Source organism: Triturus cristatus, chromosome 2_2 (genome assembly GCF_964204655.1).
Source record: "Triturus cristatus chromosome 2_2, aTriCri1.1, whole genome shotgun sequence".
Classification (NCBI taxonomy): Eukaryota; Metazoa; Chordata; class Amphibia; order Caudata; family Salamandridae; genus Triturus; species Triturus cristatus.
Genome location: NC_140582.1, coordinates 523,728,074 through 523,742,027, shown reverse-complemented (window position 1 = coordinate 523,742,027; position 13,954 = coordinate 523,728,074). Strand labels below are relative to the sequence as shown.

Sequence of the window (13,954 nt, the reverse complement as noted above, 5' to 3'; positions counted from 1 at the left end):
GAGGTCCTGGCCTGGCCTGGCTGTTCGGGCTGGACTGTTCCCATGGGGAGAAGGGTCAAGACTGATTTGCATATGTCTGGGTTTAACTGGAATTGCGTGGGAAGCAAAAAACTATGGGTTTAGGCCCAGATCATTGTACTGGGGTGAATGTTTAATATTGTGCAGCATTCTGTCCCTCAATTGTTTTTTTTGTATTTGTAACTTCGTGGAAGGCAGGACTGCAGTTTCACCAATGCACTAGACAATCTGGATTTGGGCGATTCCTCTGAGGGCCTGATGATCAGATTCTTCGGATCCTTCAGGTTGCAGGGGACTAGTGCCACTAGTCCAGGGGTGTCCCAGTGTGTTTTAGGCTTCCACAGGGCCCCTCTGGCAGGGGAACCAAGAGATAGCCTAGTAAGAGTCTCAGTAAGGCAGTTCCAAGAACATTGCCATAGGTGCAGGGTATCCCGCTATTGCTTTGGGCAAGTCTTGTTGGTGCGGGGCTCTTCTGTCTTCTGTGATGCAGGTCGTTCAGAACTAAAGCTCTGATGTCAGAGGGGTCCCTTAAATCCTAGATTTAGGGGAGTTAGGAGCCAAGGGCCAGTTAGTCCCACAGCTAGTCTGCCTAAGAGGTGACCACACATGGGGGTTTGGGCCACCTTTTCTACCTAGAACCTTCCATTCTGCCACTCCTAAAGATGGCAAAAATCAAATTGTAGTGTACAGACCAGGTTGCTAACCTTGGAGGTGTGGCTAGCCTTCTGGGGGGGTACACCTCCTTGCAGTGCTAATTCCCCACCTGCCTGGGTGCAAATGTGCCTGGGGAGGGCTGTTTCCTCCACTTGGAGTCAGCCCTGATTAATGTTAGAGGCGGTGCAGCTTTTGAAGCTCACCGCCTTGATGAGCAACATCACTAGCTTGCTAGGGAGGAGAGAGGTGTGACTTCCTTCCTGCCCAAACGTTTGTTTCAGACTCCTGGGAGTGATCACACTGCCTGGCAGGAGGTCAGAATCAGGTCTTGGCTGTGTTTTGGGAGTGAGTACAAGCACTGGGTTTTGTGCAGCAGACTCCAGTGTACTATCCGAGTCATACCCATCAGCATTTGCAGCAAAAAGTGGGGGAGTGACCCTACAAAAGGGCACTTTCCTACACCGTTTGAACGTATATAGAAAACAAAGTAACCTTTAGCCTCTCCTATATCATTACTAAGTGGTTTCTCACCCAATATGGCCAAACTGCTAAAAGAAGCTAAATATTGCCTTCATTTAAACCAACTTTACATTTCAAAACAAACTGCATAAATACATGAACAAGCACCCATTATACTGTGTGTAAAGTTGCTTTAAATTATCCATATTGTCTCACTGTCTGAGTTTTCTATGTTGGTGAACTCTGCGAAATGTGTCATTCTGTGCGACCCTGGGTCGATGCAAAAATGTAGTCCTAATTCTAGGTTTGTAGATTGTCCCGGTTTTTGGTTTTCAGAATGTGGTCACACTACTTAATTTCTGTGAGGTCAAAATCATCATCTGTTTTGGAACATCGATCACGCCTGGGTTACTGGTACGGTTACTCCTGCCTGGCGTTCGCCACACACTACATCGCTCTCTCTGGGTATTCTCACCCACCTACATTTAGATGTGAATATTTTTCTCAGAATTCAGTTTTCAAAGGCAAACACATTGTTCCAATTAGTAAGTAAAAAAAAAAGTCACACTGCAAATGTTGGCTGTTGTTTCCTAGCACAAAATATTTTCATCTAATTTCACAAGATATAACTGCTAAAATCTTGTGAACCATAAACAATGCATGTATTCTAATTTTCAAGAGGCACAAAACATCAATCCAATCGTGTAAACATAGCTTTTAGGAACAATTAGCACTCAGTAAGGACAGACATCAATTAAGTATAGAAAAGATAATTTTAATGAAAATCTACGTTCAAGAGCAGAAAACAGAACGCATGACAAGTCACTAAGTAAGGTAAGCCTAACCACAAAATTGAATTAGCAGGAATATATTATATTTTTATATCATTCTGAGATCTTCACAACAGCCACTTAAGAGAAAGAACACCTAAAATACACTTCTGGACAGACCAATCTAATATTTGGCAGAACAAACCTGCTTTGATTTATCTCCATTTGCCAAAGTTTTACTGGGTTTATAGAACAACCAGGAGATCAAACTCCAACACTTTACATTCAAATTTGCTCTTGACAAATTTGGTCTTTTGCCTATCTACTTCCGATCCGATAAATCCCAGACAAACCAAATAAGGATTATTCACTGAAAAACAAATCTTAATTCATTTGAGATAAAAGACTTTACCAACATTCATTGTTAAAGCCTGAAAGAGTAACCGTACATACAGTGACCAAACTCAAAACAATATCACTAAAGGTGGCAATATTAAAACAGGTGTAAATATCAAAAGGTTGAGGCGTTCTAAGCTTTCTTTGTATAAGTGAACATGTTTATCGAAGAGACCAAATACCGAAGGAGTTTTGTAATATTCTGACTAATCAATCAAAAACTTTATTGCGATTGTTTAAAAACATAAAAGTACAGTCTTAATATCACAATTTCCATAATAAAGTACATAATCCAGTCAATTTGAAGGTACAAATGCCAGTGAATAATAATCAAATAACAATGTGGTTTGGCAGTATTCTAGCCACGCTTGACTAATAGCCAATGTTGTCCTTTTGGTTCTGCGTGATTTAGAAGGAAAAACAACCTGCGTAAACCATTCCGATGCATCTTCTTGCCTAAGCACTATCTACAAAAATGTAATTTACCAAGTTGCTAAAATCAAGCTAAATAATATGCTTAATTTCTATAATTTTTCCTAAAGTTTACTGTATCACAAACCTCCTTTTCCGTCTCTACTCTCTTTTTTTTTTAGGTACTACACGTTTGGAACACTTTTCTATTCCTCGACCCTCATCTCTGGCCCTACACCCGTGCTTCCTCCTGCCATTGGACTTGTTTTGTTTACTTTCCAGAGGTACTCCTTGAAGCCTCCCCTCATTCCCTCTCCATCGTCAACTCCTGAAACAGATCCTCACCTCAGTTTGCTATTTTAGTCCAAATGTGTCTCAGATGTTTTGCTTTCTTTACTTAGTGATGCACCATCCCTATCCAGGAGGCTTATAGGAGAATATCTGCATGAAGGGTTTAGTAGCTAGAACTTAAGGAATCACATCTTGTTCCTACTCTCCAGCCAAATTTCCATCTTCCATTCGATATAGGATGACCAGCTTTTCATTGACATAAAGAGCTAAAACCTCTACACATATCCTATTAGTTAAAATGAAAAGTAAAGGTTTGTTTGAAGTAAAAAAAAAAAGGCTTGCATGTAATCTCAAACTACTCTACTACTGCCTCTACAAACTACTCATTCACTATCAGCACTTGACTCTGTAGTGACTGAAATTACATGCCACCTCGGTGGGTGATGGGACTTGGTTCTTGTAGATAGGATCCTCTACTGGGATATGCAAACTGGTTTCTAGGTTTTATCGCTAGGTAGATCTCCTTAGACCCACGGGCTCTTTTGTTGTTCTAGTTCTGTGACTGAAATTACCACACATCTTTCAAGCAGAACCACAATGGAGACATGAATAGTTATAAACATTGTCACTAAATGAATGCACATTGATGTCAAAAAGTGCATCTTTTTCCAATTATAATTCTCAATATAGAATGCATACATCCAGTAGAACATATTTCAAAATACGTTTTTTTAAAGCCCATTTTGTGTATTGAAACTTAAATGAATAATAAATACAGCTTTTCATTATTGTAAGTACCGTTTTGACCTCTCATCAATTATTGCAAGATCAAATTCAGTTAATAGAAGCCAGGAACAAGGATTACTGCAAACTAAAGGGTGAAGGCTACAAACACCTCTTTACACAAGTTTTCAGTAACAATATAAATACAGCGACTAGTAAATATGGTGTTATCCATGTAGATTGCTCAGTTAACTTATTCCATAACCAAATCAGAGGGGGTCAGAAAATACAACATACCCCTAATTCTTATATTCGCCGGTAATCTCACTGAGATGGATAAATACTATTTGCAGTCTTTCTCAATTATTAAGCATTGGCAAAGCCAATAGGTCAAGATTTGGCAAGTTGGTGCGATCGATACAGTTTAAATAAATTATTGCAAGCATGCAGCACAAAAAGAAATGGAAAAGTAAAGCATGGTACATCCTAAACAGGGTTCTACTGTTTACAGTAGAAGCTTTAGATTTAAAAATAAATTCACCCATCACATACATTTTTAGTAGACCAGTATATCTACTTTCTAGTAGGCAGGTGTACCTGGAACAGGTATATAAACCCTTTTTTATTTTTCATGTACATCACAGGAAAATATTGTTCTTCGCAACAAGAGAAGCTACAACTAGTTTTGAATTAATGTACCCTAAGGTTTAAACATACGATAAGTAAAAAAACTTGAAAAAAAAAGTCAAGATCAGAAAAAAAGCAACTGGCACAGTAAAGACTTAACCCACCAGTCAAGGAACAGAATTGCACTTCTTTTTGGGCAGGTGTGCAATCGTGATCATGCCGAATTCAGTCACTTGCGGTGCAAGAGTGGCAAGGTCTAAAGTAGGATTGCCCGATGCGGTATGTTGTGCTGGGCAGAAGTAAAATGTAAAAAGCAATTTTAACCGGCCAATGCATGAAGAGAGCGGACCAAAATCCCCTGTAAAGATGTATGAAATGTATGCATTTTTATTTACACTTTTTTATTTCATGAGTTTTTTACGAAACTAAAGTGGTCTCAAAGCCTGACCTAAAAAAGATTAAAATACACTGTGGAAAAAGGGACGAGAAAAAGTGATACTTCCATCCTCCACAAATGAAACTTTTATAAAAGTCTTTTACATGAATATACACTATTCAAACTTTTGCCAAAGAAACAAGATTTCTGGTCTTTTACCCATTCAAAATTTTCAAATCACATATATAATGGTCCCATTGTACAAGCTCGTCAAAACAGTCTTACAGCTACTCTCGACTTCATCTCTAAATAGGTCCCAATGTTTTTCCCATGCATTAAGATACAGCCTAAGACAAAAGGGACCAAGAGTAACTCGCCATAAAACAATTCCCTTACAGCAACAGAACACTAGCATTTTTCAATACCTTTAGAATCTAGATATCATTGAAGTGACATCCATAGAACAGGTTAGATGCCTTACCTTGAGTCCACGGAAGCTGCCTGGACTAGTGGGCGAGGAGCTGGAAGATTTGGTGGACTTCGGTGTGGACAGCTGACTGCTTGGTGTACCACCATTGACTAAATGGAGCAATAAAGAAAGGTAAAGGGTCGGGACCACGTGGATTTATTCTACAAACAATACTTTTCACCATAAACAGGAATCCCAAAGCCCTTCACCCACGTGGCATTTTTCACTTCAATCAGGTGTAAGTCTTTTATCTGCTTTAGGAAGATTAATGAAAAAGCCAATCTTGTGGTGATCTGTTCAGCACCTGCCGGCTTCATAAGAATGCCACATTGTCTCAATTCTTGGGACTAGTATTCTTCACTCGAATTTTGTAACTAAAGAGACGTATCTCTTTTGCCCATCAGAGGCGTAGCTAGAGTCCGTGGCGCCCGGGGCCATCCCACAGACTGCCGCCCATGGCATCCGCAGCCCCGTGACCGTGCGAGACCAAGTCTCGACTCGAATTTCGAATCTCACCCCACTGTCAAACCTCGGGCACAAATATTTCTCACATGTATCACCGGAATGCCAGCTTCACACCGGTCCCCCAACCAGTGCAAGCAAGTGCCAACCATCTAAACTCGCAGCCGCAGAGGGCCGCGCACAGCACCCCGGGGCCACTTGCTCAACCATACCGGTGTGATTCTTCCAAATACCTCCAAACATATCCGTCAGTCTGCCTGACTGTGATCTGCACGAGCGTCCCACTGGCTCTCCCGAGGTCCGCCCATCAACCATGCCATCACGCACATGCTCACCGCGGCAGAGTCCGCGAGCCAGCTCACTCCAATGAATCCACGGTATAGGCCCGAGGCAATCGAGATCCGTGCCAAGGATCCCACACCCCGCCATAGTCTGGGCCCATCTCTCACCGCCCGACCCATTTGCCGAACGGCCTGTGTCCCACTCCACCACCAGAACAGAACAATTCCAACGGTGGGCGCAGCCACCCTCAAATCCTGCTCCACAAAGCATTCAACACACCCAATGCAATGTGTTCCCTTCCCACACATTGGTCCGAGTCTCAAATGCTCCCCTATCCCAGCAAATGTGTCACTGCGTGGCAGCCACGTCCGTCCACTGGCTCCAATTCACCCAGTCACACAAATCCAAACATGTACATCATGGAACTGTTGTGAAGCATGGGCTATTATGCAGCTGTGACATAGGGTTGTTTCTGAAAGGTGTTTAGCAGGTGGTACAATCCTCTCAAATGTTTCTTGGCCTTGAAGGTTAGTAATACATATTATATAGGGCATAGCTGCCAAGGTTTGAGATTGCTTATGTGTGGCGTTTTCATAGTTTCAGTGTGACTCTGAGTGACATTCAATGGCCAAATGTGTGACACTTAGGAGTGAAACTATCTTGCAAGTAAAATAAATTATTGCAGTCCACACACCCATATGAGCAACGAGAAACTAAGGTCTTGAAACTACTGCAAAGCGTCTGAAATAGAAGGGTACTAACCTCTCTCTTTCATGTGTTCCATTGTTTTTAATGAGCTCCTCATACCAGTGTAGGGTGTCAGAGCACTTTACGTCATACATACATTATGCAGAGACAACAAATTGTATGTGTGTAAATCAGTCTATGGGAAATGATCCATATGACTGTGAGGATTACAAGTTGTAGGAATCTCATGTTATCCATACAAGTAGGTAGTATATTTTTAAAGTGTTTTTTATCCGGGGAAGTACAGGCTCAGGATTTAAAACGTACCTTAGTGGTTGACTGTACTATAAAAATAATGTATTTCCACCCCAAAAAAAACCTTTAACAACATTAGGATAATTAAAGACTGGAGGGAAAAATAACTTTTTAACATACTATGCAGTTTGAATGCAGCTCCTTGATGGGAGTTCATATGTAATTGTGCTATTAGGATTGTAACTTATGAACTGCAAGTAACCCAAGGAGCTCTGTGACTAAATGCAGCAACTCACTCAGATAGACACATAAAATGCAGTTTAGTGAACTGCATGGTACACGTTCTTTGCAGCAGGCACGTTAACCCTATGCGCTACTTCATGATCAGTGAGTTTCATGATCAGTGATATCTGCAAGTAGACAATATGGTGATCTCCCTTCAGCAGGAACAATTTTTACTTGTGTTATCATGACATTTTTACCATTTCCTGAAAACATCTGAACACACAAGGAAACTTAACATCAGTGCGGCTGGTGAATCAAAACTGCCAGTAGAGAAAACTCGGCCCTGTCAGCAGGAACATGTCTCGGTTGTAGGATCAAAGTGTTACCTGCGTTTATACCACTTCACTGGTTGCCAGTCGATTGAACGACTGGATTAAAAACTCTCTGGTTCATAGGTAATAACATAAGAATTAGCCTGACAACCTTTCTACACTATGCCTCCCTTACAATCCAACCAGAGGCCTAACATTGTCCTGCCAACGACCTTTGTCACTGATACAAGCAGCTGTTAGAAAGTCCCCCATTTTGTATACACCACCTTGAGAACTTATTGTCCAAGCTCCTACGTGTGGGGTTAGCTTCAGGATATTGTGCAAACATCGTACAACACACCTATTCCACCAAACCCTGACACTGCAATTAGCCAAAGTTCTCTTTCTATTGTTTCTCCTATTTTTACTCCGCAGTCTCCACGAGCACTTTGAAGCATGTTGTGGATGCATCTGCACTTAACAGAACGTATGCATAAATGAATTAATTATATTCTACCAAATCAACAAAAACGAGTTAAATAATGCATTGATTCTACCTCGCTCAATGTTGCCTACGTTTCATTATTTGGCCAAGTACTCTTGTCAATTAGTGATATGCTAGAAATCCTGTTCACGAGTTTACCTTGCTTCTTTCCCCAGCACACATCCTCTGCGATGATGCATGGTCTTCAGCGCAACATGCAGTGCTCGATTAAACACCTGCACTGCACATACAGGAGAATTAAATCTGAGAGGCAAATGGCGCGATGGCGGGAACCAGCGTTAGTAGAAAACAAAGTGAGTCTCTCACATTGACGTACTGTTAGAGCAGGTGATGGCGGGTGTAAGGTCTCATTCCCTGAACAAATGCATAATTACATGCGATGAACAATAGCAGAACGGATGTACGTCTCCACCCGGCATGCTGAGGGCAGTATTTCTATGACTGAATATCCCCCTCATCCTTTCCTCCACAGGGCGACGCAGCCCCGCCGCGCAGCGTCAACCACGCACGCTTCTCCAGGCAGACGTGGAGCGGAGGGCTCGTGCCCTTTCCTCCAGGTTGGGAACGAGGCAATTTGTGATGCACCGTTAGGTGAGAAATGGGTTTGCCTCGTCTCTCTAAATCTCTGCCACATGGGCAGATTTCGGAAATGGTACTCGTGTAAAAGTACAAATCTTATTTTGCAGGAAATAGCCCAAACTGGCCGCCGCCCACAAAATAGTGCCGCCTGGGGCGGACCGCCCCCACCGCCCCCCCCTAGCTACGCCACTGTTGCCCATGCATGTATGACCCAGTAACACGTCTCATTCATAGGGGCAACCAGTTATGATAGAACCACGAGAAAGTTCATATGGTATTTAGACACCAGTGCAAACTCCAAAGTTTACAGCGGATTATTACAAAACAACATGGGTAAAATGGAATAAAAGTCCTTTTTTAGATAAAAAAAGGATTTGTTCGAATGTGGAAACTGCGCAGACTGCATTCATTCTCCATGACAACCACCCACAGCATGCCTTTTTCGGGGATGTTGAAAATAGCTATGATGCCACATTATGACAGGATCCATAACAACAAGCAAACCAACCCTGAGCGCAAATGCCTACTCCAACACAAGCTGCTTGTTTATGCTCCTAATTTGTTTTTTTAATTGCTATCAGATTCAGATTCAATGTGCTGTGGGTGGAACATCTCCGCTACTCCCACGGGCAATGTAGGTAGCAGGGAGGATGATGCGAATGGAAGCTCGGCTTCATTGCCTGCCTTATGAATGAGTGTTGTGCACAAAGACTGAAGGCAAACCTACACAGAGCGGAGCGGCAGCCGAGCAGTGGATTGTTTTCAGTCAATTTACAGATACACGCCGGAGGAGGTATTATATGTGGTTCTTGTAGAATCCGCACTGCAGATATGTCTATTAAACAGTTAAAGGTTTAAACAAATGGACAGCTCTTTACCTGTATTCTGGGCTCTTTTTGGGATAAATCTCTTGGATTACATGGGAATTAGGATCTCCTTGAACAGTACTACAGCCAAGGCTGAACTGACTGTTAGGGCAATCAGACATTGGCCAGATGGGCTGGTCTCGCAGGTCAGTGTGTGGGGCAGTCTGTTGGCTGTTTGTGGACCTTTTTATGGTCTGATGGGCTGGTTTGCACTGTTGATTTCCGAGATATTAAAACAAACATTGGCTTCAGCAAGCTCAGATCCATGCAGCATTCCTTCCATACCTTGCAAAATACTTATACACCACGTGTTCACAACTTCAAAACTGCCCCAGTTTGCAAACATAGGCCACTTTTTTAAAGCTTTCCAATACACTAAGGACGGTTCATTTTTATTTGGGTGCCTGGACCCATTTTCTGACCCAGTCCGACCCAGAGTATAGCCACTAACTGTTTTTTTCTCTTCCACAACACCTACTTAAGAATCTCAATTTGATGGGGACACATATTGACTTATACTCCTCAGTGGGAGAAAAATGGAATCAAAGAGGCCAAACTCGAGTTCAGCTGAACATCAATATCAGAAGTTGAACGCGCTAATGTTGCGGATATCCAAGCATCACAGAAAGAACAAATGTAGCAAATTAGCCATGTCCGTTCAGCAGGCGAGTGGTACAGAGTAGTGCGTAATGGAGCACACTGTCGCAAACGTATTACTAAAGCATGGAGTAGTAGTGCACTGTCATTTACAGACAGCACATTTTCTGTTGAAATAGTCACTATGTTTGCAAGGACATGCAGCCTTACTGATGAGACTATTTATTGAACAAGCGATATGCGGAAATTAGGTTGAAGCAAATATTTATCCTTTGCACATCACCGAGAAAAGTGTATTGATTTGCTTGGACCCAATTAAAATCTCTGTTCCCATCCCAATTCAAAATTGCCAAAAAAAGTGTCTCCCGTGTGCTTTCATAATGGCAGAAACATTTCGAAAAGTATAGAATTCATTTACAAGTATTTAAATCGTGTGCGTTAGAATAAAATTGAAATCCTACAGCCTTTTCTTTCACACTCCCTGTACCACAGCAAGACCACCATATTGTTCGCTTTACAAAATCGGATATGTGCCACAAGCACGGGTTTGCTCTCCCAAAGACAGCCAGCTCAAGCAAGTCTATAGCAGAGCACTATCTCTCCCATTTTAACTGCTCTGCTTTTGTTTCTGCATTTATCCTCATTGCTTCCGAGTAGAAGATGGAGGAGCCCAATCCTACTTTTAAGCAACACATGAGTGCAATAAGCACGGTTGTGCTCTCTCACAGGCCGCCAGCCTAAAGGCCCCAGCACACCAGTCTCAACACAAATAAAGGGACAAGATTCTAAATGATAGCCATGTGAGTGGGGATCTCCAATGCCCACATCCCCACCCTTCTGGGAACCCTCCCCTCTACCCAACACCAGTGGCAGGTAAGTCATAGGCCCTAAATACGGCACATAAAATAGCTACGCTGCCCCAAAGAGGGTCGGAAAAGACCGTTATAATTGCTTGCAGTGGGCCACTTACCACCCTGGGAACCAGTGTCACTGAACCTGCTGCACTAATATACTATATACCCCCCACCTATGACAGTGTTTGTTGTGTATGGTCCAGGAGTTGCCGCTGCATGTGGTAGAGGAGAGAGATACCGCTAGGGGGGTCGTGAAAAAAGACAATCTATGCTGTACTCAGAAAATCGAACTATTTTCATGGTAATTGCTATTAGCATAGCAGGTTTAGCTGTTAGGATGCGATTTATGTTGTTGCAGTTGTTGGTGGTCAAGCTTTCCAAGTTCACATCTCAAAAGACTTTGCCTGCTGAATTGTAAGATCACTACTGTCTCTATGAAGAAGGTGGCTATTCTTAACACGTTCTTGATCAGACATAGCTTTGTTATGGTAAAAACGAATTCTATTCGGTTCTAACTCTCTGCAGTATCCGAGTGCTGTAAAGAGCAGATGCTTCAGTCGCCCGACTCAGGGCCACTCATTAAGTGTTAAGCATCTGAGGGTCGGCAGCATCAGTCTTATGAAGCCTAAAACTGTATTTACAAAGCTTTTAAAGCAACAACTTGTTGCAGCGCAATGTTGAAGGGACCGCGTGCTTGAGTCCCTCTGTGCGTTACGTTTTGGTGCTTTTTACTGTATAGCATGGCCCCTTTGGCTCCCCTCAATCCCAGGTCTCCTACTACAACCAGGTGACCTGTGCTTTGGTCTTTACCCATCTCCTCTTATCTACTCTTCGTTCTCTCTAGAGGCAGCCATGCCAACTTTGGTTAATCCTCTTCCTTGGGCACCTGTTTGTATAAACTACTCTCACGACATCCACTTAAAGGACGGAGAGGTTAAGGGTGTCTTACTGAGATGTTTACCCTGATTGGGGCCATTAGTGCAGGTAAAGGTAATAAGGTTAAGGCCAGAATGCCTGACCTGTTTCCCTTAAACCTCACCCCTGCTTTGCAACTGTTAAGCAGCTTAAATGTATCCTTCAACAGAATCCCTGATTGCATCCGATCTTTGATTTTCTTTAAGCCAATTCCACTTATGGTTTGAGCTGGGCCCACTCCTGGCTAGATCGCACAGTCCATTTAATACAGTAGAATGTAAATAATGCACATCCTTATGGTATTCACCACTATCACTGCTGTGTAGACTTTGTAGAGCATATATAATATAGGCGCTAGCTGTATTTCTATGAAATGCTCTATGGTGTTCCTGGACTACCTCCGCAGACCATATACCATTACTGGTTTGTACAACGCCCATTGCTAAGGTTTGCTGTCTGCTTGCCCCGATTGGACTTTCTCAGAGCTTACACCATGAACGATTGTACGATGTTAACCTAGCAAGTGCACCCACTTGCCAGGCCCTAACTTTCCCTTTTACTACATGTACGGCACCCCTCAGGTATCCCCACGGGTATGGTGAAGTCTATGTGAAAATGTAGGACATGTACTGTTGTGTTTTAAATGTCCTGATAGTGAAATACTGCGAAATTCGTTTTTCACTATTGCAAGGCCTAGCTCTCCCTTAGGTTATCATTGGACTTGCCTAGTAACATTTTTACAAGGGTAACTTTCAGTTGGGAACAGGTATAGATTTGGAGGTTGGGCTCTCCGAGCTCAGAATTTAAAAACACATCTTTTATTAGTAAAGGTGGTTTTAAAACGGTGTGTTTGAAAATGGCACTTTTATAAAGTGGGCATTTTCTTGTTTAACCATCTTGTGCCTCAGCCTGCCTGTGGAATCAATGTCTGGTTTAGACTGACAGGGGCCTGTTTGTGCATTCGCTCTAGACAGTCACACAAAGGGAGTTGAGGTGTGCCCTACAAATGCTGATGGCCCATCGCCAGGCTGATGGGCCTTCTTGAGCTAGAGTGGTGAGAGGAGCAGTCACCTGCACCTGAATAAGTCTGTGCCTGTCCTCTCACAGTGCTGTCTCCACCCCACTGGAGTGTCTCTGGAGCCAAGACCAGGCAAGGCAGGAACTTGTAAACTACAAATACTTCGAAGGCTGAAAGTAGTATACCCCCAGAACTTTAGAACACGTCTGGATCAAGAGGACTCTGCGAAGAAGAACTTAAGAGCTGTCAAGGGGGATACTGCCCCTTAGCTGTGTGTTGCTTTGCTGGGTTGGCCTGCAGTTGCTGCTTCTGTCTGTGGACAGTCGAAAGGACTGGAATTTTACTTTGATGTATCCTGCTTGAAAAGATTCCCCAAGGGCTTGAAGTAGAGCTTGCCTCCTGTTAAGTCCAAGGGACACAAAAACTTTGCAGCTTCCTTGAACTCTACTGCTAGGAGTTCTAATCTGCCTTGTGGTGCCAAATCCAGTGCTGGGCCCTTGGAGGTTGTATCTGCAGCAAAGAACTGTTTGAAGGCATAAAAATCTACGCGTTGCCCTTCCAGCGCTTGCTTTTCTAACACAGCACCGTTGTGCGGGAGAAATTTCCGCTCACCGCCGCCGTGTGGCCGAAGAAATCAACGCAATGCCTGCCCGCAGCCGAAATATCCGCTGCACGGCGAGTTCATTGCACTGCGTATTCGGAGTCTGAGACCTACGCACGGAGTCTGATGCAGGCCCTGCTCTGTGGCTGTTACAATTGACGCATCATGGGACTGCCAGTGAAGAAACAGATGCAGCGCCTGTTCACTGCCGCCTTGTGAGCCAGCGCATCCCGGATTTTCACACATTGCACTTGTACGCTACGTTTTTCCAATGTAGCACCCGCAGACCAGAACAGTCTTGGAATCGACACATCACTTCCACCTACAGTCTGGATTTAATGCATCACTTCTCTTGCTTGCAGCAGGACTGTCGCCTTGCCTCCCCACGGAATCCGGAACTGACGCATCGCTGTGTTTTCCGACACTTCCCTCCTCTGCCGCCGTTTTGACTTGTGGACTTTTAGGCATCTGAGGTACTTTGTTTAAAAATCACCCATCTACAATTCTCTATGGACAGAATTACTTGAAACCTTTTAAAAGTTATATTATTCCTTGCTGTGTATGTTGGATTTTTGTCATTTTGGTCTGGTTTGGTTAGGGTAA

The 13,954-nt window shown here is 43.2% G+C and overlaps 1 protein-coding gene across 5 annotated transcripts in view; it reads right to left on the bottom strand.

Moving 5' to 3' along the window:
• DCLK2 (doublecortin like kinase 2) overlaps nucleotides 1–13,954 on the bottom strand; it is a 378,330-nt gene that overhangs the window by 131,283 nt on the left and 233,093 nt on the right. For all 5 annotated transcript variants that reach the window (XR_014978130.1, XM_085641650.1, XM_085641651.1 and 2 more), the window contains one exon: nucleotides 5,207–5,304. Coding sequence is in view for 4 of the 5 variants with exons in the window: in XM_085641650.1 (XP_085497776.1) it covers nucleotides 5,207–5,304 (98 nt within the window). In the remaining variant the exon portion in view is untranslated. The remainder of the gene's footprint in view (nucleotides 1–5,206; nucleotides 5,305–13,954) is intronic.